Source organism: Tinamus guttatus, unplaced genomic scaffold (assembly GCF_059628265.1).
Source record: "Tinamus guttatus ecotype Peru unplaced genomic scaffold, ASM5962826v1 Tinamus_guttatus_pri_ptg000125l, whole genome shotgun sequence".
NCBI lineage: Eukaryota > Metazoa > Chordata > Aves > Tinamiformes > Tinamidae > Tinamus > Tinamus guttatus.
Genome location: NW_028288659.1, coordinates 5,864,220 through 5,888,697, shown reverse-complemented (window position 1 = coordinate 5,888,697; position 24,478 = coordinate 5,864,220). Strand labels below are relative to the sequence as shown.

The 24,478-nt window shown below is 39.6% G+C and overlaps 1 protein-coding gene across 1 annotated transcript in view; it reads left to right on the top strand.

Annotated features, from left to right (window-relative positions):
• The window catches only part of KIAA1549 (KIAA1549 ortholog), a gene marked incomplete at its 5' end in the record, with an annotated part of 74,611 nt that overhangs the window by 20,539 nt on the left and 29,594 nt on the right, over positions 1 to 24,478 (top strand). The window contains 3 exons of the mRNA XM_088521683.1: positions 1,652 to 1,797; positions 8,635 to 8,812; positions 10,504 to 10,688. Coding sequence (XP_088377809.1) covers positions 1,652 to 1,797; positions 8,635 to 8,812; positions 10,504 to 10,688 — 509 coding nt within the window. The remainder of the gene's footprint in view (positions 1 to 1,651; positions 1,798 to 8,634; positions 8,813 to 10,503; positions 10,689 to 24,478) is intronic.

Here is a 24,478-nt window from a genome sequence, read left to right as displayed (position 1 = left end):
TTCTTGCTGGAAGTTCTCTTACATTCTGCATTTAAAAAAAAGTTCTTCCAGCTCAGAAGTCATGCCCTTTTGTATTTTCTACGCCTTCTGGCCATGATTTTTTAAAAAAATCAGTTGCAGCAGCTTGCTTTTTCTTAGCAGCAAACAAATCTTTAGTACCTCCAGTTGTTACAGGCAGCCTGGGAAGAGCTAGTACACTTGGGCTTTGTCAGTCCTTAAAAACTGCACATTGTATTTTGAGAGCAAAACCACTGTGTATTAGTAACCTTTTTTCATTATTTGGTAGCTGTTTCTAGGCAGGTGACATGACTCATGACAGGTAAATAATAGTGTTAATGCACACTAAGATGAGGTTTTTAACATCAGACTGTTAAGGTATAGGTCAATGCATATTCTGAAGTATGTTGAAAGTCACAAAACAGTGGGACGTGCAGTATTCTCTGTAGATACTCCCTTTATTTGCAGAATACAGTTTGTGCTATTAAGTATAATTCCCTGGTATATGAAATTCAATATGCAGGCAAGAATGATCTTCAGTTTATTGTATATAATAGCCCTATATCCATTTATTTGATATTTAGTTCTGCGATACTTGTTCTATAATTGAAAGTAGTAGAGAGGTTATTGATCTCAGTGTGAAATTATGGAAATGTTTCCTTTTTTTCCAGTAATCTTTTTTTTAAATTTGAAATATGTTTTAAATGAGCGTTTTATTTAATCGCAATAATCAAAATCATATCTAGTTAACAATTTACTAAGCGCCACACTTTCAAACTTGATAACAGATGCAGAAAAGGCTTTAAAAAATTAGAGGAGATCTTAAGGAATAAAAGCTGAATTATTTTATTGCTGTCAGTGGTGAGTTGATTTACTGTCCTTTCGGGTTGTTTAATTAAATAGCTTGAATGACTGTCCCTCCACTCACTCCCCATTTACTTTACTGGCTACCATCCTGTAGTAAAAGCCTGTTAGTTTTTTGCTGCTTCCTCTGTGGTGTTCCTCAGGGATTGCATCACCATTAGCTGCCCCAGGCACTGGTGCCTAGAGTGGGGACTGAAGGTGGCAGGGCAAATAACCATATTTTTTGTGACACAGTTGGCATACTCTTAATCTTTGCCTTATCTAGGCAAGATTCACCCAGACTACATGGATCCATTGTTTTTCCATGTGGCGCTGCTGCTTTCCTCCCATTTTTTGCCTGAGCACTTGCCTTGCCCCTCTCTGACTTCAGAAGATAAAACTATGGCTGCAAGTAGCCGCAAGCAGGTGACTGAGCCTGAATTTTCTCTTTTGGTTGTTTATAATTCATTAAACATTCTTTTTTGTTTTGTTTTTCTTTGTTTGTTTGTTTTTATTTGTTTCTTCATCATTCTGGGTCTTTCTAGATTGGATCATATTCCAGAAATGCCCTCCTTTTTATATATATATATATACATTTCTTTTAATCTTTTCCCAACCAAAGCCTTACGCGTTCCAGCGTGTAAACTCTGGCCAACCTTGGCACTTTTCCCATATGACCACTGCTGCCGTGCCACTGTTGTCCGTGAGATACCACAGGGTGACTCAGAGCGTATACCTGAAATTGCAGAAAAGACCCTGGTGACTCCTACTAATTAATTTGTGTTCTTGGGTTACTTTCTCTGCGATGCAGTTCTCTTGGGCGTCGTGGAGCAGCGGATCCAGGAGGAAGTGTTTCAGGCCGAGATGGAGCGGAAACTGGCTCACCTGCTAAACGAGGCCTTGGCCCGAGGGCGGATTTGGAGACGAGCCAGCTTTGCAGGCAGCAACGTCGTGCAGGTATTAAGAGCTCAACACAGAGCAAGAAATGAAGGAGAATAAATTATTAAATACGTTAATAGTATCTGGGTTTTGAGTGGAGGACGGATAACACAAAAGTATATATGGTGTCTGGCTAGTTCAGCTAGTTTATTATGGTTATGTTCTGAAAATGTTATTCTTCTGGTTACCTTGTTATCTTCTACACTAAAACTAACAGGAGGAAATGACTGAGAATTTAAAGCAAACTACAAGAAATACTGGTCACTTTTCTTAAAAGCATATTGAAAATTGCTTTTGCCAATGTCTAACTTCGAAAACTTGCTAACTTTATGACTTATGCGAGGTGCCCAGCAAAAGGAGCTGCCATGGTCCTTGGAATCAAAAAGGTGGTCTGCTGGAACAACCTCTTCACAGCTCTTGAAATGATTATAGATAATCTGGTGTTTTGGTGACAGTATAGAAATATGAAATAGAACCAAGTGTTGTTTGCAGCAGTAGAGCAGTATGTTCTACCTCTTAGCTGCCTGTTTGTCACAGTACTCCCAGTCACTCCAGTCTCAGTGGTTTTCAAATAAGAATGATTAATTATGTCAATTTTGCACACGTGGCAACTTCTGTTTATGCTATATGGGTATCAGCGCTTCTTTATAGTTTTGTTGTAGGTGGATTTATTGACCTAATGGTCGTGAAAATTCAATTTTTAGATTCTTACATATCTTCCTTTAGCCAGATTAGCAAACTGAAGGATGGTTTTAATGGGTGATTTTCTCCAAAATCACCTTTCCAGCTAATTCATGATGAGTTTGGTGATTTCACATATGTTCTTCTAGGACTTTAGACCTATTATCTGTATTTAATTTAATCCTCAGTTTTTGCTACCACTTTTAATTTCCAGATGTTGGAGTTTTCTTATTTTATTCTTCTGTCCCAGGAGCATCTGTCTCAGTAATAGATTTTTTAAATTATTTTTCTTACATACAGCTTTGAATTGCTCTAAATAAGTGTCTGTTTCAGATCTTATATTCCCAACGCCTTTTATTGCACTTTGTTCCTTCTGCCTCAGTCCTGCCTTTGTGTATAAAATAAACAAATAATCCTTATGTTGCTAGCAAAGATGCCAAAATCTATAAAAAGTGAATGTCTAGATTACTGTTTTACTATTTTAGGTAATAGAGCTCAGGTAATTTCTTGCTTCCATGCACAAAATTTATGTTACTTGGGGGTTGTAAAATGCACTCTGCAGCTCACGTTCCAAGCCTCATTGCTGCTCACTTACGCTACTTAAACAGTGCAAGAAATCTGGAAATTTCCTTCTTTGGGCAGTGGAGGAGTTCTCCTGCAGGCAGCAGAGGTGTGATGGTCAGCACGTCATACCTTCCCACCTAACACATCCCTATTCCAGATGCTCCCAGGCAAGTGTTAGGGATGGTCAGTACTCTGCTAAAGGAGTTGAGGGAGAAGGAAAGCCGCTGTGTGTGCAGTGTTAAGCATAAGAGATGTCTGTTACCTAATGCTCAAAGCTCTGCTGTGAATTGGTTACTTCTGTCTCTGTATCAACTTCCTATCACCAGGAAAGTGAGGAAATGTTTATGTCATCTGGTTTTGAGTCATTTGCTGGTGCTCTCAGAAGACATAGGGGGAAGAGGTTCTCTTTTCTGGGCAGTATTTTGCAGCACTGATAAAGGTATTTGGGACTCCTTAAAATTTAGTTAGTATGACTGGATATTTTAATCTACTTTTTGCTCCTTCATCCCACCTCCTGCTCTCAGAAGCGTAATCTGACCTGCGTACTACCTCTGCAGGAAGAACTACTGCAGTGCTGGCTGCTGTAGAGAATATGCAGCTGAAATGACACTTCTGTAGGAAACAGGACAGGTTGGCTAGGTTTGCTTCGCATTATGCAGGCAGGTAGTTACGGGGTAGCTGTTAATCATTTAGTGCAGAGCTGCCCTGAGCTCTGCCGGTCGCGGCGCGGCAGATGGGGCTGCCCGAGGCCGCAGCAGCAGCAGCCCCGAGAGCGCCCAGCCCAGCGCAGAGGTGCTGCCCTCGCTGCCTCCCTCCCGGGCACGCTCATGTGCAGGAAACCTTGTAGTTTTGCTGCTGCTGATTCTCTTCTTCATAGCCCAGTTTATAAGTTCTGCTTGAAATAGGTTATATGTATGCATCTGCGTGTGCCATTTATGTTCTTCTATGCTTTCTATTCAGCATTGCCCTTGTATATTTCTTATACACAAGCCAATGATTAGTGTAAAGCAATCCACAATGCAATGATGGTAAGAGCAGAAGCTTCCTGTAGCATCAAAGTGTTTGGTACTTTTATTACCAGGTCATACATATTATCCACAGAAGACGAGACACATTCATTTCAGTTCTGTAAAGCCCCCGAGTTTTGCCTGAGGTGAAATATATTTATAGTATATTGAAATTTATAGTGTATAGTGACATTGCTAACCTCTGTGGAAAATTGAGACTGTGGCTTAGAAAGTGATGCAATTATTTGTGAATGTTACTGTAGGCGTGTTAGTTTAGTTTCTTTTCCTTTCCTAGTTTTCTTTATTATTTTTCTTTTTTAACTTTTCTAATAAAATAGAACTGATATCTTGTGAATTTTAGATTTAATTTCTAAATGAATGTATTATGAGCTAAGAACGTTAAAAATTACTCCGATAAATCTAGAAACTTTGAGTAAGAGCTTCAGATTACCTAGGGTACCCAAATGACATGTTTTTCCTCCTCTTGTTCACCTATCCATACTACTAGCAGGCGGTACTCCGTGGTAAAACTGCCTATAACCATCACCTAAAAAGGCTCTGAAGCCTCACAGCTGGCTGTAAAACATAAGGTAGTTTTATTGATTTTTGTGTAATATTCATATTAGTGTTCTACAGAGCATATGATACATATTTTTAATAAGTACCTGCTGCCGTTGCAATTTTAAGCCACTCACTTAATGCAGTTTATACTGCATCCTGTGCAGACTGGGCCACAGGATGTATTTTGTCAATAGATTATCACAATACTCCTAATCCTCTTTTTTTTTCTTTTCTTTTTTTTTTTCCCCGAGGAATTAGAGGACTTACTTAAGTATAGTTTAAAAATACTTTGGCCCAACAATTTCTCAGCTGGCAAAGTAGAAGTAAGCACTGGATAAAGCAACAACTGTGCTGTACAGCCCCAGCCAGAGCACTTAAGGACAGCACTGGAAGCCTGTGAGCTGCCCCAGTATTTCCCATCTTGACAGGTTTATGTAAGAGCTTTCTCAGACCTAGGGCTACTTGTGAGTGATGTTTCTTGCATGTGTTTTATGTTGCGTTATCTGCTGAACCACTGAGACCACAGTGCAGTTTGATTTAATTGTGTGGACACTAAAATCCTACTCTTAATAACGCAGAATCTTTTGGGGTTAGTTCCTATGGGGTGAGCAGAGTAAAATGGGAAAATCATCCTGGTGCTTATGTTCTGGAGCTTCTGTGTGTGTGTGTGTTTGCTTGTTTCTAAGTAACCTGTGCCTGACATGGGTGCACCCTGGGCTTGCTCACTTCTGAACGGGTTGCTGACGGGGAGATCTCCCTTGGCTGACTCTCCGCCAGCGCTTCTCGAGTTCGTCCACCACCTGGATTTGCCCAGCTATAATTTACGAAATAGGCTTGGTTGCCAAGGCAGCTCAGCTCAATGGCCTATGATGTTCTCTTGAAAACACTTGAAAATTAAGTTTGCTGACCCCTGAACACAGTTAAGCCTTTATTTTATGGAGGTTAAATGCGCATCTAATATCAACAGAGATGATGCAACTTATATACACAGAAGTTGAATGAATTAGTCTTTGTTTTTAATTTTCTGTCTCCAGCGTGTTGAAATTCTGACATCTCTTCCCTCCCCTGTGTGTTCTCTCACTGCCAAAGAATAAATGTGAAATACTTCCTTGTGCATGGGCTGCATTTCTGGATGCCTGGAAAATAACATTTCTGTCCATGCTTGCATTCCTGACACTCTTAAGTAGAGGGGGGAATCCCCATAGAGTATGAGAACAAGAGAAATCAGAAATTTTCTGGGAGATGTAATTTGGAACAAAGCGGCATAAAACTTACTGTTTAGAAATTGTGTTTTAAAAAGTATATTGATTTTTAAAACAGACTTAAAAGTAATTCACATCCATTTTCTATGTTGCAGCAAACGGAGTTCAATTTAAAAAATAGATTTTGATGCCAACATGACAGATGCAAGTTGAAGTACAGTTTCTGAGTTTACATGCATGCCTAGTTGTCTCATAGTCACCTCAAGAATATACTACTCAACCATCAACTCCTCTGGGATAGAAATCCATAACTGTCTCCCCCTGGATTTAAAATTTAGGCTGCAGCTTCCCTCCACATGGCGTGAGAACTCATAAAGAGTTGTGAATTTAGAGGAAATTATTTCAGAGAAAAGTTATCTTAAAACAGTGAGCCCAGCTCATCAGCACCAGCCTCTACCTCCACCCTCCCTTCGGTTGCTTCCTGCTCACTCCCATGTTCCCTGTACTGTGCCAAAGTACCTCCAGCTACTTCTTTTCTGCCTCCCCTCTGATTGCTCTTCCCCGCCCCTACTCCTCAACATCGAAAGCCATAAACTCTATTAAATCTGTGTTGGTTTTCATTATCTATTAGGACTGTGTTGTTTCAGTCATGGCAGCTTGCGCTGGAATCTTTCCTCCTTCCCTTCCGCCCTTTCCCAAGGCGGCGGTGGAGGCCTCCTCTTCTTAACCCCTTCAGCAGGGGATGCTGATTCAAGACGTTGCTTAACTGGTCCTTTTATCAGGTCGTGCTGTGGTTCAGAAATGTGCTCACTTCTTTGCTCTTTGTGAGTGCTCTGTTGTTTATAGCAAATATGACTAACACTGATTATTTTTCTTTGTTTTAACCTTCAGATCATTGAGGCTAGAAGGCTTTCGTGATGATTGTGTTTTCTCCTTTTTTTTAATGTATACTTTAATGTTACGACAGCTGGGAGATACATTTTTTGTCATTCCCTGTGCTGGCTTAGGACACCTGACTTGATGCCCCCAGGGCTGTTGACCAGAACATTGCTCTGCTTCCCTTCAACATGATTTTTTTTTCTGGAAACTAGAAGAGGAAAAATGCAAAACTTTGCTTTTGTAAGCTTCAGTCATGCAAGCCTTCACATGTTTGCTTTACTTTAGGCCTGTGAGTAGTTGTTAGAGACTAATTTCATAGTTAAATACACACTTCATAATAAAGAAGAGTTGTGAAGGAAACTAAGTTTAACGTCCTATGTGGCAATTCCTTACAGCTCTCTCTCAAACTCTGATTAACCTGATAAAATAGCTCCTACTATTTGTTTGTCTTAGTTGTAGGTTGAGTTCACCGTTACATATAAATGGTTAAACAAAAGTTATAATGTACAAGATGTAATTTTGCAGGAATGTAAAATTGTTATGTGAGTCTCATCTGCAATTTAGATGCTCAGCAGTTAGACACTATCTACAGGGCTCCCTCATAGTTCACATTCTTCTGATTATTAACATCTTTAGAACTAGGTAGGAAAAGTGGCTTCCCACAGGGTCAAATAAATTCCTTGCTTTCCTGAAGAAGGGCGGGTGTGAGGGGGAGCTGTTTGGAAGGTGAAGTTGACTGTGCAGGTGCTTTAGCTGAGGAATTGCTATTCTCTTTGACGCTGACAGAATATTTGCCTACGTATGTGCTTAACATTCAGAAAATCTGGGACAAGAAAAAGGGGTTTAGAGAAGGAAAAAGGCAATCAAAATAATTTGTCCTGTAGCTTCTATTAAGTAGAGGTGATAATAAGATATCCAAGGCTTTTAGGATGGGATGGTGAAAAGCAACTCTCAAAGTGGAAAACTTTGAGTTTCAGGCCTTCTCCCTTCCCCCACCATCCCTTACTTCCCACCTGCACATTTGAAAAATTAACTTGCCAAGCAAACCACAGTTCAAGTTCCAGACATGCGCAAAAAATCACAGCCAACCTGTAGAGCGCCAAAACGTGGAACCCATTTGTGTTTAGAAACTTGGGGTACTTGTGAACACCAGATTTTACAAGCACCTTTATAAAAGTCAGTTGGCAATCATGTGAGGCTACTTTCCACCCCCACTTGTCTCTCTGTCATCATGAAGCAAATGGAGAAAAGCTAAAAACTTCAGATTTGCCATAAAAATGTATTATGCAAATCACGTCCCTGGAAGCTTTCCTTTCAGTTACAAAAGAACTTGTAAATCTGCATATTTCTAAGTGTCCTAAGGTACTTGGATAGTGCTTATGTAATTAGGCACCGACTTAGCATTCCTCTAATGCCTTGCCCTGGAAGGCACGTCCACTCTGACCTTCTGTATCCCAATCAGATGTCACTATCTCGACTTCCAGTTTGGGAGCAAATTATTTTACTGATTATTAACTCTCTGTATCCACACTTGTCCGATGTTGACTAAAGTTCTTAGATGAGAGAAGTGTGCATGTGTGTATATGTTTCTTTTGACACTTAATAAGTATTTTGGAGTACTACACATGGATTGTCTTCCTATCAGACTTACATGGATAGTGACAGTTTTCAAAATGTAGCAGTTCACAGCAGTTGTGTAATTAGTATAATATCATGTTCCTAGGTGTGCTAGGTAGAGGGATTTGACTTTGCAGCAGCTGTACTGCTACGCTGAGGTTTAGTGCTTATGTCCCAGGGGCTGCAAACAGTAGCAATTGAGAGAGATGCTCTTGCCATCTTGGCAAAGCTCTTTCAAATCTTTCTTTCTAAAGAAGAGTATAGAAGCAGGTAAGAATAAGGGCCAATATAAGGGCCTAATGAAATACAGTTTAAAATGTAAAACCATGCTGATTTCTTTTCAGATTGTGAATGTGTCACGATTAGATGGCACTGATAACCCTGTGGAGCTGATCTATTTTGTGGAGGATCAAGACGGAAAGAGACTCAGTGCTCTGAAATGTTCGGATCTCATGAACAGGGTTGACATCCAGCGAGCTGCGATCATCCTTGGATACCGCATTGAAGGCACCGTTGCACAGCGTAAGCCTTGTTAAGTCCCCCTGATGCCAGCAGAGAGAAACAGAAAGGATGACATTAGCGATGGAGATCAGGGCACTTCAGAGTATCCACCACTGTGATGTTTTGTCTTGGGATGCTCCTATTTTGGCAGTTCTAAAGAAATATATTTCAGCAGTCGTGTGCTGCTGAGCGATGTGGTGTTGCTGTCTTCCTGCAGACCCTGCCAAGCTTAGGGTTGCAAAAAGGGCTAATTTCAAGGCATTTTGTAGTGTACAAGATAGAGAAACCTCTTTTCTTCTTGAATATGATGGGTTAATACAGAAGTAATATGAACTTTTAATAAGGTAATATTGTTAGTCATACATCAGAATAAATAGGACAGGCCCCCCGGAACAATAAACTTTATTCAGGAAGCTTGATATATAAATAATTTGCAGTAAGGTGCCAGAGAGCAAACTTACTCAAAACGTTGTATTGTAGTTAGGAAGGAAATTTGAAAATATTTGAAGAACAGACAAACAAACAAAGCCCCCCAAAACACAGATGCATCTGAACAATAAAGTACTTCATAGATTTAAATGCTTAATTAGGTTTTCTGTTTTCTGTGTGGTATTTGAAGCATGAGTTACATTGTACCGCAGGGTATTTTGGCATGTGCTTGATTTTTAGAATTGTCTGCAGAAAGAAAAGAAAGAAAATAGTGATAATTTAACCGTCTGGGTGATTTTATGTTTCTCAATTTTGTCCCTCATTTAAGCAGTGGTTTAAAGATTGTTCCATAACCAATCTGCCTGAGTTCTGTTAATGGAATATAATATTGGCAAGACAAAATACAAAAGGTTACAAGAATAAATACCCTTACAAAAATGATAGGGTGGACCAAACTCCATGGAGCGCTTATAGCATATTCTGTGTTTTGAAACCTGGTATCTCCAAGACCAACTAAAAAGTTCTTTAGAAAGGCATAGAAATAATGTTTTTAATGTTTTTTCTTCTTGGAGGGGAAAATCTTTTAAGAAAATGCATTTAATCATTTGGAAATTTATTGCGGCTCTGTTTTTCAGTCCCACCTGCAACCCCTGTGCAAAACAGAGTAAACTAAAGTTCTGTCAATTCTTCTGTTACACGTTTGAGATGTGTTGCTGGTTGGGTGGCACTTTCCAGTATAAATAGCTTTGTCTTCTGTTAGGGATCTCTGACAGTGACAATGAAATAGAGAAAGGAATGTAATTTATTAATAAAGAACGTGTAACCCTGCACATTGGGGAAGAGGGTCTTACTGATTTAAATTTGACTGTGGTTATTCATAGAGAGAAGTAGCAAAATGTGTAGTGTATTGCTGAAGAGAAGGGAGAGCGGGACATAGGCAGCAATGTAGAATAGTTTTCAACTTTATTAGTGGTGGATTAATTTCCCAGACACATTTCATTGTATCAGCTTGGTTTGGAGTTAGAGGATGATGTGGTGAAAATGCATTTCATGTAGTAACTTAGGCACAAGCTTCAGAAGGTAGGCAATAATGTATTCTGAATGTGACATCCATTAATTTAAGTGTGTATGACATTTTCTGTGATGTGCAACTGGTTTCTGATAAATCTCTTAACTAGCGTTTGCAAAAAGATAAAAATACATTGAAGTGTATTTTTCTTGAAGTGTTCCCAGTTAAAAATATACAGCCACTTAAAATAGTATTCATTTTTCTAACTTTACAGCTCTGGAAAAGCTGAAGGGGTCGTCCTCCGAGGCACAGAACAGCAACCTGTGGATTATTGTTGGCGTGGCCGTCCCCGTTGCTGTAGTGCTCCTGATCGTCATTATTTTGTACTGGAAACTTTGCCGGACAGACAAGCTGGAGTTTCAGCCAGACACAATGAGCAACATTCAGCAACGACAGAAGGTAAATAGGAAGCTGGTGCTGGTGGTGGGTTGGTGTATTCTGAACAGAACTGAACATGAGAGCCCAGGGAACACGTGCCATCCTTACAAAGGATGTGGAAATACTGTTTTGGAGCCTTCTGGTATAAAAACAGTTAAACGAAAGCTTAGGTCAAGAATCACATACTGTTTTATCTGTTCTGCTAGTTATTTGATACTGCATTGAATACATAAATCTTTCTGAAAAATGTGGGCAGTGAGACTGAAAAGAGCTTTTCTTCATCTTTTCAAGGCTTTGGCTCAGACCATGTAAGAGGATATGTATTCACTGCTGAATTACTAACCTTGTTTTCTGCAGAAAGCTGATTTTTTTCTGTGGAGAGCTTCTACTAAACTAATTCAGCAACTCAGCTGCACTATCTATCATACCAGGCATTGGCACTAAAATTCACTAGAGCTCATCTTTGCTCCTCAGCCTTCCTCAGAGCTTAGTATTTTGCTGCCACAGTGCCCATGTTGCTGCCCTGGCAGCCTGTTGTTGGACTAGAGCTTCAGGTGCTGGCGTTGGATGAGATTGCATGGGTAGGATTTTGGTTGAAGTGATGGAGGACTTGGTTAGGATGGTGAGAAAAGTCAATAGTGTATTTTTCATGCCCCAAATTACAAAGTATTTAATCCAGGATTTTCAGAAGGGGTGTATTCATTAAAAGGAGTGGAAAAATGACTAAAGGGTTACAAGTCTTACTTTTCCTTTTTACAACTGAGGAGGACAGGTCTGTGTCAGAAATAGATATTCTGACTATGCCTTCATGTCCCCTTGTCACAGGCATTAATAAGGGCAAAATCGCCTGCCTGTGGTAATCCTGTGGTACCATAGTCATATTCTTAGCCCTGTCACCTCGTGTTCAGTCATACGGTTTCCGCTGTAACAAGTCTTGTCTGTACACCATGCTCTCTCTCAGGATAATTAATGATGTGAAAGATGAGAGGAGCAGAAAGCTGTTGCACTTCAAAAGCAGTCAGAACAAATCAATAGCAGCTTCCACTTGTCTTGCCACTGTACAATGAGTATCAGAAACAAGGTCAACAACAAGTAGCGCCCTGTGATGAACTTCAGCCATGGTTGTTGCTTTACCTGACCTGGATTGATGAAGTTCCCCATAGTAGTTTAAGGTCATTTTGAGAATGGTCATAGGAAAAAGGTGGGAGAGGATCAGTATCCTTGGTAGACTCTTTCATGACCTAAATCTGTAGTACCTCGCTGCTGTCTCAAGTTTTTTATAAGAAAGTAGTTGCTGACTGTAGGCCAGAATCATCTGTCATAGTTTTACATTGTTTGAGGGTAATCTACTGATAGACTCAGATTTTGATTTTTTTTGTTGTTTATTTCTTTCTCCCTTTCTTCCACAGTCCTCTTCACTTTAATCATTCTTTAATCATTCAACGCACTTGAATGTGTTTGTGTGATAGACTTGTTTTGGTTTGCCTAAGAGCCTGTCACTTTGCCTTCTGTGCAAGCAAATTAGAAAGAACCTCTAAGGGCTTCTAGTCCAACTTTCATGTACCAGTGGATGGCTCACAGTTTAATACTAAATGAGGTAAAGCATTAAAAAGTGTCTTAAATTTTTATCACTTGGCACATTAAGCAATTGGCAGAATCCATTTCCAGAACCATTTTTCTCCTTGGGTGAAGATCCAGAATAAAAGTAGTAGTCTGGCTTCCTTGGTAGCAGGGTGGCTCTAGGCTTTCTTAGTGTCTTGTCTTCCAACAGAAAGTGTTTTTTTCTGAGTCAGAATAGGACATATTGAGCAAGTACTGAGACCTCCAAATGGTCAAAACAACATTAAAATGATGAAGTGCAGTTATCCTGGTCCTGCCTTTTGCTTATGTCTATTTTTTTAATAGTTTTATTGCTGTAAATGCAAACAAAAAAGTCAAAGAAGTGAAGTCATGTGATCAGGGGTTTGGAGCTGTAATAAACTCATTTTTTAAAAACAGTTTGGATCTTCCCCCCCGCCCCCAAAACAAAATTTCCTTTTCCTCTTTCTAGTCCTTGACTTTTGTACCAAAGGAAAGTGAAGACCTGCGCTACATCTGTAGATGGAGGGATATTTGGATTAAAAAACTGTTTGATATTTTTTGAGATTGAATTGTTCTCTTTTGTTTAAAAGAAATTGTAGAGGAGGCACATTTGTGGTTTTAGCTCTTCTCTCAAATATCAATCTTTAAAAATAAGCGTTTTAAAAAGTAAATATAGAAATGAAATGTGTAAATATCAAGGTGTTTCATTAACATATACATGGTATGCCCACACTGGAATTAGAACGTAATTCTTGTCAGCCATGTAGTAAGTCTACAATGTTTTGCACTTGAAAATGTGCTGATTTTTTTTAATCTTAATCCCTTTGATCTGGAAGATTGGAAACGGGGATACTTTCCATATTCAGGTGAAATAGGATATCATTTTGCACTGGTGGGATATCTAGAGGTATCACCAGTCTGCTCTTCAGTGTGTTTAATGACCTGTTTTACCATAGCAGATCAGTGGGCATAAAACCTGATAGAATTTATAGTAGTAGAAGATGCCGGATGATGTGACCTGTGATTTAAAGCCTGATGCAGGGTTAGGAGTGGGAGGAGGAGGCGGCTTGTGGTGCCATTTCACACTGCTGAGGAAATATCTTCCTGCTACCAGGCTAGGGAACTTCTGTGAATGTATGGTGATGCCGCTGACTTTTCTGCAAATTATGAGAGTAAGACACAAGTTTTACAGGATTTGCATTCTTGTCTTAAGAAAGATGTTCAGAAGATGCTACAAATTTCCTGGATTTTGTAAACATACGTGTCATTTTAGTCCCTTCCTCATGGCTTTATCTGAAAATACGTTGAAATGAACTTGGGCAATATAATTTTTTTAGATTTAACTTTCATCTTGTATGCATAAACATTTGTCTCCACAAAGGCTTTGTTTCCTTTCTTTTTGTTTCTTTCTCCTAGATAGATACGACTTCTCTGTTTTAATCACCATCATTTAAAGTAGCTCCTAAGTTGCATATGCTCACATCACATCTTTTAATGGAGCGAAGGAAGGAAGGTGCTATTATCTCTTGGCTGTAGAGCCTACCTGCCTTTGGAGCGCGCCTTGTGCGTACGCTGCCGTTGCACTGCGCCGAGGGGAAGGTCTCAGCACAGCCTGTGTCAGGTTTTCTCGCTCCTCAGCCACCCCAGGCAGAGGATCCTGCTAGCACAGCTGTCCTGCATTGGCCCCTGGGCAAAGCTTGGTGCATCTGCTGCGGAGAAGCCCTTGGGGCAGGAGATAGTAACGTATCTGCCCGCTTCAGCAGGCTGACCTGTGCTGAAAAGCACTTGGTGGTTCCTGCTGTGAGGAAACATCATCTAAGCACCCGAGGCCACATCGTATTGATGTGCCAGGGCAGCCTCGAGTCTGGCATTAATCCAGATTCACTACCAGCTCCCGCTGTCCACCCTTAAGGCCAGATCACCCTCAAGGATAACGCTGGTATAAAGGATCATGTTCTTTCTAAGGTGGTGACCAGTGCAGAGCAAATGTGCCCTGCTGTTCTACCCCACCAGTTCCTGTTCTCTCCGTCTGGCTTCCCAGTTGCATCACAAAATTGGTGTCTTGCAGACAGCATGACATCAGGATCCTTCCTGAAAAATAATGCCACCTTCTGCTAAGGATACATAGGTAGCCTGAGCACGAACCAAGCTAAGGTTGCTGATAATGAGAATGCGAGGTGCAAAGTCTTAAGGGATGGTCTAGACTTTGGGTATTCTCAAATATTTCTACCTAAGTGACTATAAATATAGCTGTATATAGGAAAGAAAAGTTTTGTGCAATGTTAGCAAAATACTGAGAAAATTACTGATTCTGCATTTATACTTACAGGGAAAATTTGAATTGAAAATAGTATTTGAAAATGGAGTTGGAAGAGACCCTGGTAGGTTAGCTAGTCTGTCCCTCTTCCTCTAAGGGTCAACTGTATCTGAAAAATCTTACAGTTCATTCTTGGTTCTGGAGATTAGATGGAGAAAACAAGTATTTAAGACAAGTTTATTTTGGAACTTTTCTATACTGGCAGTTAAGGAAACAGGTCTTTTAAGGCAAGATCCATTGATATGTGCAAAGATGACTTTTCAAGAGATGGAGACGTGATGTTTGAAGGGCACATCAAGTATTCATGACCTGCTGTGTAAGCTGCAGTATTCTGCAGGAAATTCGCCTTGATGTGATCTGGGTTCTCATCCTGGATAAAGATGTCTTTGCCTTTGGAAGTAAAAAGATGCATGAGTGGCATATGTACACTACAGGTTTCTCTCTTGCCATTTTTTATATCCACCAAATGTCATCGCATTGTGAACTTTCTTTATTGCAAAGAAGCTTTGCCTTTATGGATAGTTGGATTTTTGCCATGGGTCATTTTTCTTCTGCATGAGAAAATGGATAAATGTCGCTTTTTGCCCAGGCCCTCATTCCTCATTCTCTCCTGGAGTACCAACATTTTTGTGAGAAAATACTGTCAACCCTTTTCCTCTTCCATGAAGAGGAAAAAAACATTTCTGTATATTATCTGTAATGCAAATAGAATTGGAAAGATTAGTTCTCTCTCTCTTTGGGCATCCGAAAATTAAAATGAAACATTGTTCCTTATGGATCTCACCTTCCCTGCTTTTCAGAGGGCAAAGTCAAATACTTTGCTATGGCTTTTCAGGGGTGGTTTTAGCCCCTGACAGTTATTCATGGCAAGGCTCTCTTCCCTGCTAACAAGAATATCAGTGCTGATATGGTATGGACAAGCTCATTTCTTTACAGGATCTTGGAAGTCCTCCTGCAAATGCTGGACATGCTGAAGTCATTGCCTTTATAGTGCTGACTTGGAGGGAATGCTTGTTTGGTTCCGATTTGCCAAGGAGCTAGTTTTTACACCTTAAAACCCTAGAGGAAAAAAAAAAGTCTCCCTCTCTAGTCAGGAGACACTGCTTTCCAGTCAGTGCCCTGTGTGCCCCAATAAGATGCTCGAGGTCTCAGCAATCTTTCTGGCACAGTGTCTCTCCTGTGTGTTCATGTGGGGAGAGCTGGGCTGAGTAGCTCCCCATGAAACCCTTGGTGTCCCCCACCTTCTTCATGAGCCATAGCACAAATAATATCAGAGCTGGAGGGCTGCCAAATTACATCACGTTTTGGCAAACCTCAGCAAATGTGTAATCACTGGGATGCTCTTGCATGTCTGTCCTAATCTGTGTTGCGTGACAGCCAGTCAGAGCTCCGTGTGTCACTCATAGCTACAGGTAATGAGTCATGCCTTCTGCAAAATGTCTGAAATAGAGTTTTGTTGATTTTTATTTTCCCCCCAAGCGGGGACATCTGATACCCAAATGTCATGTGTCAGGTATAACTTTACACCTCTGAATTGAGATTTTTGCTTATTGTTGTGTACTCAGTGGACTGCCTCTCGAATCTTCCTAGGATCAAAGAGGGCAGCCCTGCTGGAGGCTAAATACTAGACTTCTGCTCCTGATATAAAAAAACACTTGTGATGGTTTGACATTCTGCACTGCTTTTGTTCATCTGTATAACGTGGAGACAACAGCTCTGCATTTCAGAATAATTCCAGTCAAAAGAGACTCATGTAAAGAAAAGCAGCTGACACCAGTCTTCTAAAAGCTACCTGTAAAGTGACAGGAGTTTCTGTAGCAGATTTGTCTGTTCCTACTGTTTGCATAACAAATGTTGTTCATTTCTAATAGCAATCCTAACTAGGTTTCCAAAATATTAATTTTGAAATTGGCTTACAGGTTTTGCTGCTTCAGAGTCAATAGCTGGATTCTAGCAAGACAGTATTCAACATGCTAATTGCTTCTCAGTGATTCATTTTATCTGATGGTGGATTCTCTGCAAGAGCTCTTTGTGGTTAACTTCTATAATGTGGAGTAACTATTGACAAATTGTGGATTTAAAATGCCACACTTAAAATCACTGCTTATTCTGTTAGGAAAAAAAAAAAAAAAAAGGTAAAATGTCACCATCTTTTTTTAGAAAGATTTAGGTAGCCATCTGGAGATCAGACCAAAACATAAGCTAGCCTGGTGCCCACAGGAAAAGTCTATAAAGGGAATAATGACAGGGCAAGTATATATGATGCCTCTTTGCCTTCAGTGACCCTGTCATTTGTGGCTCACTCATGTTCTGGTGCCTGTAGTGGTGATATTTAGCAACCCTGTGCAGGTTTCTCTTCTTTCTATGAACTTGTCCAGTCCTTCTCCTAAAGCCATCTAAGCTGTTGACAGCAACTTCCATAACATGCTCTATGAAGCAGGTCATCTTGCTCTTTAACCTGCCACCTTCTCATTGTATGTGATGCCCCCTAGTCCTTGTACTGGAGGGGGCAGTGAACAGGTGATCTCTAGACCCCTTCTCTGTGCCAGTCCTGATCTTGCAGATCTTTGCCACATTCCTATACCAGTCCTCTCTTTTTCCAGTCAGTTGAATCAGCCATTCTTTTGAACTTAACTTTGAACTAACTGATTCTTGAGTTAGCTTTTGAAAAGACAGGTGTATTTTTTTTCCTGTCTTTTTTTGGAATGAAAGACTAGAACAGCATAATGGTATTCAGAATGTAGTTGACCCATGGACTCATACAATAATATATATATATATGGTGACTACAGTCACAGTGTGTACATACTGAAATACATACTAGCTTGACAGTATCTTAAATATAACAGGCTACTGGTGTTATATTACAAGTAGAGGAATGTCCCGATTTTCCTACTAAAAGGTAATAGAGAGTTTAGATTGGATTTTAGCTATTTTGGGAATAAGGAAATTAGCTTGTGTCAAATCACTGTTGCCGAAGCTTTTAGTGTTGCTATTCCCTTGTTGCAGAACAGTGAGAAATTTCCCTAACAATACTTTGCAATTCACATTGTGATTGTAGCAAAGTGACAAAGTCATTGGAAGCCTTTTGCAGCCACAGAGCTGACAGTTGGCTCATTCATTTCCCTTATCTTCCCTGCATGAAGTGGCAGCATCATTTGAAAGGATCCCTGGGCCTGCAGTGAGCAACAGGTTATCCTTAGTTTTAGAGTAGTCACTGATAATGAGGAACATGAGGAAGACAGGAAAAAAAATCCCTGTGGCTTCATGTCAGCAAGTAGATTTTCTTCAGTAAATAGAGTGTTTAAAATATGTATGAATGTTGTTTACTATAAGCCCTTTTTAAATATATAGGTATTTGAGCTACAAGACAACAGGGTTATCATTGTTCACTGAGTCCAGCAAAATAACTGAAAAATAAATTAAAATGCCTTATCTGTGCTCTATCTTAAAATTTGTTAGCACTTTCCTCCTTACTTGTGGGGAGAAGGTGTTTCTGGAATGTGTTGTGTACGCGTTCAGTCCAGACAGCAAGAGCCCTCTTATGAAAAGTATCTTTTTGCTTCCCAAATTAAGAAGATTTTCTTAATTTGTAACATAGTCCTTCTTGTATTTTGTCAAATTTACTGAGCTGTCACAGTAACGTTAATGTGGCAAGAAGAAATGCAGAGAGAAGGGTGGGAGTGATGGAAACCACTACAAGGAATCTCTTGTAAGAAGCTGTTCCAGAACAGGAGTCTTCAAGGATTTTGGGCTTTATGAAGTTCTTGTAAATTTATGGGTTTCTTTATTTGCGTTTTATCATACCCCTGGGGCAAAAATTCCTGAGGTGGTACTTTTTGCAGAATTCATTCTTTACTTAATATTTGTACAGTGGTGAGCTGGCAACTGCAGTTTTGCTTTTTCAGAGGAGGATGAGAGAAGAGCCAGGTGATGTCCACTGCCTTTTTTAAAAGCTTGTTCTCCTCGTTCTCCATGCCAGTTCTGCTGATTCAGTGCTCCACGTTCCCCAGATTTGATGGTAGAACCCTCTGCAACCCTGAGCACGGTCCTTCTCCACAGGGACGTGTCTGCTGAGTGCCTGAGCTCTTCCCTGTGGCAGTGAGAGTTAGCAGCAGTGCTGTTGTGGAAGGAGTGAGGAGGAGCCTGAAGCAAGAGATAGGTGGCACAATGTGAGAAAATGCAAAGTGTTCTGCAAGCACAACTCCTTTGGCCCTCAAAACTTAAAATCCTGCAGTTTTGAGCTAAGGTTTGCCATAGAGAACACAGTCATAATGGGAGGCTGATGGTCTCGCACTCCAAAAATGATAAAATGAACTGCCTGAAGGCAGCCTTTTCCTAATGTACATGGTTTCTAAGCAGAAATATTTAAACAATTAGAAATCTTTTTACTTTCAGATAAGTGTCTTCTCCTAGGCCGCAGCTCTGCGCATTTCCCAGTGATGTTGCTGTCATTTTTAAAAGTAATCAGGAAGGAGTTTGTGATTATGGTACAAGTTGGTTGAAACATATCCTGTTTTCATAAGCAAGCTATGTCTGCAGCACAAAAAGACCTCAAAATACAAATGGACCCCTATTACTGTTCCTAGGAGGCTATGGAGACACAGCTCTGTTTCTGTGTCATCTTCTAACATACCTTTTGACCAACACACATCTCTTGTACCTTTAATTTCGTATGCATTATTGCTTTTGAATCCAACACTGCATGTATATATATATTTTTTGCATAAATCACAGGCAGTCCCTGATGGTGATCCCAAAGGATTTTGTGTTGAAGGGGAGTCATGGAGAGTTTGTGCTCCATGTGGGGTGGGAATGAAATAACGAGCTGAATAATAAAATGAGACTGAATGGGAAAGGTGAACATGCCTCACTAGTTCTAAATTTTATTTATTGATAGGTGTTTTAAAATATCAACTGTTAGTCACTGCAGAGAATCTGGTAGAACAATCCCGTTGGGAGCAAGAACTCGTGGATACCTCTGAGGAAATAGTAGGGACATGCTCAAACAAGTGAGTTAAGAATAACAAGGCCTTAGCAAGCCTGCTGTGGCAGTTGCAGCCATTTGACATTACCAGTGCATCAGGACAGTAATGCAGTGTATTCGTGCTTCCCTAGGCACCCTTAGGTGTTCTTGGAATACAAAGATGCATTTGATGCTGTGAATCTTAGATTATGGAAGGAAGTTTCCTAAATTTAATAATTTTAAGGAGTCTCAATCAGAATGCTTGCATACAGCTTCAGCACCTATTAGTGTTAAGCACACTGATTCTCACTTACTTGTTACATATAAATTAGTAGATGTGAAAACACTTTTTTCTATTAAGTTTCTTTATCTTCTCATGTAGAATTTATGTTTATTAAATGTACTAGCATTTAATAAATCCATAAGTCACCAGGGTTTCTTTACAGGGATTCCAGTCCTGTTCGTAGATTATGTGCCAACATTAAAATACTATTTTTGAAATCATGCTTAGCTCCTATCTTTAATTAAAAATGTGTTTTAACAGCCTCTGCTCAGTGCTTCTGTCTCTACAAAAAAAGTAATATAAAATCAATAGAAGATTGTCTTAGCTACATTATTCTTCATCTTATGTCCAAATTCAAATGCTACTGCTACTCCTAAAAATAAATAAATAAATATGTAAATAAAACTGAACCAAAACTGAACACAACCCAAACTTTTAATTAGAGCAACCACAGGAAGAATGCTGAGTAAGAGAATTTCTTCTCTGCTGCTTTCTGCAGAACTATTCACTGACCTGCAGCCTTTACTGCCTTGAGAAAACAAATTGTTGTCATTCCTGGCATGTATCTGCATCTAGGAAAACAACATATTGGCAGCCGTGTAGTTTTTCTGTGATGTAGACAGTACTGAAAACTCTTAGCTGCCAGCATGGAATAAGTCCTTACCAAGCTATGCACACTTGAAGTCTGTAGGCTTTTGAAGAAATTATTTGTTTTTTATAAAACTGAGTTTCAAAGCTTTTTAAAAAATTCACTACCTAACTACAGAATTAAATAACTGACTTGACCTTCCAATTTGAAACCTTTGTCCCCTTAGATTTCCCCGTGCATTAATCCACACATGCTTATGTTGGAGGTGAACCTCATGGTAGTTTTCTCTTTCACAAATGTCTATTTAAAAATACAACAAATCAAAGCCCTGTTTAATGAATTACATTTAAAACACGTTGCTAGTTGCTAGTTCTGTCTTAGTGCCCACAGAGATGGCAGTGTCAGCACCCGTGTGCGCTGTGCCTTCCTTGGTGGCCAGGGTGTTAGTGCATGGCTGATGAGCCTGTGCTGTTCCCATTGCCTGTGCTCAGCTGAGCACTGGCCATCCAACCCGCTGTAGGGCATCACTTGTTTTGAAAGACGAAGAAATTAATTCAGTGGGGGCTTAATGTTCTTGTTTCTACATCCAAGATTGTGTTACTGTTTCTAGATTTATCTTAAATAATAGACATTATTTTTTTAAAAAAATACGTCTATTTGTATTGAGAACAATCTTTCTATATTCATGTCTATTTTTAAATATATGTATTTTTGATACTGTATTTTTATTCATGTTTATTTCATCCGTACACACATACTCACACGCCTACAATGTCTTATACTATCCAAATATTGATTGCAGTTGTAATGCCAACTTAAGCTTTTTTAGTAGGAGGTATCATGAAATCTTATCATACAGCTGTACATGACTTTGCCAGATTTGAATCATTCAGGCAGTAGTTTTCTATCCTGATATTAGTGTCATATGGAATCACTTTTTAAGAACAACAATTTGTTCTTTCCAATAGCAAGGCTAAGAGAAAATGTATTTCACTGTCCAAATTTAAAAGTCTTAGAACGTTGGAGATGCTCTAGTGCAACTTCTGTGTCTTTAGGGGTGCTGAGGAGGGAAGGAAGGTCCACAAGGTTATTTTGGGCAAGGGAGCTGCTTTTGCCAGTTCGCGTGAGTTGCCACCTTCTCACCAAGTTATAAACCATCGAGGAGGATGCTTGTGTGTGCTCAGCAGAGACTTATTAAAGGTTGCCACCTAAGTTCTCAAAAGGTTCCACCTGAGTCAAGGGTATAAAATCTATAGAGTTGTAAAAAACATGCTTTATCTTCTTATATCCGCTGCATCATTCGGTTTTGACAATTTTTGCATGAAACTATGTAGGTGTCCAGATTCTACAAATAACATTTCTGTGTTCTACCCAATTTTGACTAATAGCAGAAGGCGCAGCCTATGCCAAGGATCCAGCAGGGTAGAAGAGAGCAAGAAGGAAGAAGCAGATTTATGATAATACAGCTAAAATTGCATGTGATGCTTTTACATGAGAGGATCCAATTGTGCCTGTTCAGAGAAGCTTAACTGTGCTATTTCTTAGAGTCTGAGTGTTTGCCTTTGTAGTACTAACAGACTTTTAATCCAGCTTCTGTGTGGTCTGTCTGCAGATAAACATTTGTGCTTACATCCGCTCTTATGTATGTAAGATGTACACACAAATGTGTCTGTTTCTGTAAGTGCTCTTAGACAAAAGGTTACATTAGATTGCAGCTAAGAATAGGGCTCTATTGTCAAGTTTAAAGATGTTTAAAAAAATACATGTTGTTTTACTCCCCCAAAGGTTTTACAAGCGCAGGAATTTAGAGTCAGCTCTAAGGTATGTTGAAATGTGCGCTTGAGATACTCGGCAATTTTAATTTAGCCACTGTGTGTGTCATCCATTGTGGCAAAGTCATGCTAGTACTTCCAACATTACTAGCACATTTGTCTTTTTTAGGATGGTTGTTGTGTGTCATCCTATCATTGCTCCCCCCTACACCCCGTTTCATGACACTGTTATAACAGGAGGAGTAACTTTGCAGGTCAATTCAAGGATGCTGAAGAAGAGTGGAAGAAGCACCAGGTTTTCTCTGAAAGAACTTTATCTAGCGCACTGTGAAGTCCCTCCTCATTGATGGAGCAAAAGAGGCCTGGGGAGAGAAAAGTCAGTGAAATACATGACGTGGTAACTGGGAGTAAGAGGCAGGGCTTTATAGCTGAGAAGGTCAAAATATGAAAAGGGTTAGAAGAAGAGGAACCACTGAAATGGCTCACAGGGAGGATATCATACACAGAATTATCTTCATACAGAAAAAAAATAATGTTTTAAATAGATCAGAGATGGAGGTGGGGCTACTTACAAAGGAAGATCCAATAATCAAAATAGAGGATGCTGTAAGGTAGCATGATAATTTTGAAAGCAAAAATGAAAGCTTCTACTTCAGACCTGTTTTGGAGAAAAGGAATGGAGGTATGGGTATCTCCAAGGAAAAATTGAATTCATAACTCATAAGATGAAGATGATGCACTTTTAAGAGACAATGGAGGGGATTTTGGTGAAAGATTGGGGGTTAGTTTTATCTTTTTGAAGCTTAAATTAGCAGATATCAAGGAAGAGCTGGAGTAGAGCAAGCAAGGCTACAGAATTCTTAAAAACATACATAAAAAATACATATATACATATATATATATACATGTATAAGTATACATATATACTTATATGTATATATAAGTTGAAGGAAGGTTCTCCTAAATTTTTACTGGTATTTCACCAAAACCACGTGAATGACAGAGAGGAGATGGAAAGAGAGAAGATGATTACAATCTCATGTAGGTGGAGAACACAGTGGATAAACCAAGAAAATGGAAGAAAATTAGGAAAGAATTGAGTTACACAAATTAAGCTGAAGATTAAGAAGGAAAGTTAAATCTTCTGCTGTTTTGTCACTCTTGAAACTAGGAAGGATGAGAATAGACTTGATGGTCTGAATGTTAGGCAAGGAAGAGGCTGTTAGACACCTTAGGTCAAAACTCTTTTACTGGAAGAAAAGGCAAGGTGGAGAGAGACAATTAAAGACAAAGGCTATAACTGGCATGGCCAAGAAGGTTAAGACAGAAGTGCAGACTACAAGTAAGGGATGTTAATCGAGAGGGTTGGGGAAGCATGGGGAGAAGACACACACAAGGCAGATTAGATTAAAGGGATGTCTTTAAGAACTTAGATGAAATGAGTCCACTCCAAAGAGGATGAGAATGTGTAGAGGAGAACAGGGAATTTGTGAATGTTTGTGAATGACACGTTATGGATTTCTTTAAGTGAGCAAGACCATGAATACAATATTTAAACTTTGAAGGGATTAAGTTTCAAGAGGGATTCACTAGGTGGCTGTGATTCAGGAAATAAAGAAACAGTTAATCTTCACCTGGTCTAAATCAACAGTGCCTTCTTGCATCAGTGCTTGCAGTGATTTACATAAATTCAATAACTGAGTCACCCAGAATGGTGAATTGAAGGGACTGTTGTAAAGCCCATGGAAAATGGAATATAGTGGAAGACATCCAGATCATCTGTTCAAATAATAAGCGTATTCATCCTGTGAAAAATGAGCTCCAAGACTTTAGCCATCCTGGTAATTCTTAGTTTTTACAGGAGAGCTTTTATTGCCATCTACCGGTCCAACTAGGCAGCTCACTCCTCTGCAAGTCCTTTCTAAGAAGCATTTGGAAAATGTTTGCTTGCTGAGAAAATATTTTGAAGAGATTGTTTCAGAATATTCCTTAGGCAAGCTTATCTTTGGCACGCTATCAGACGAGTCTGTTTGTAGTTAGCTATGTCAGCATGCCAAGCTTTATGAAAGGGGGTTCATACAAACATCTGGAACCCGACGCACCCATAAACACACTCCAACACATGCTTTGCTTTGCAGGAAATTAGCTCTAGGAACACACAGAGGGGTTTTTGTGTCCACTATGCAGTGACGATATGTGCATGCGCTTTTAAAACCAGACTTGTCAAGATTTCTTTCCACCTTCAATTTCCAAACTACTTAAAAAATTAATATGACTTCAAGAAAATCTTTCTCTCCATTAGG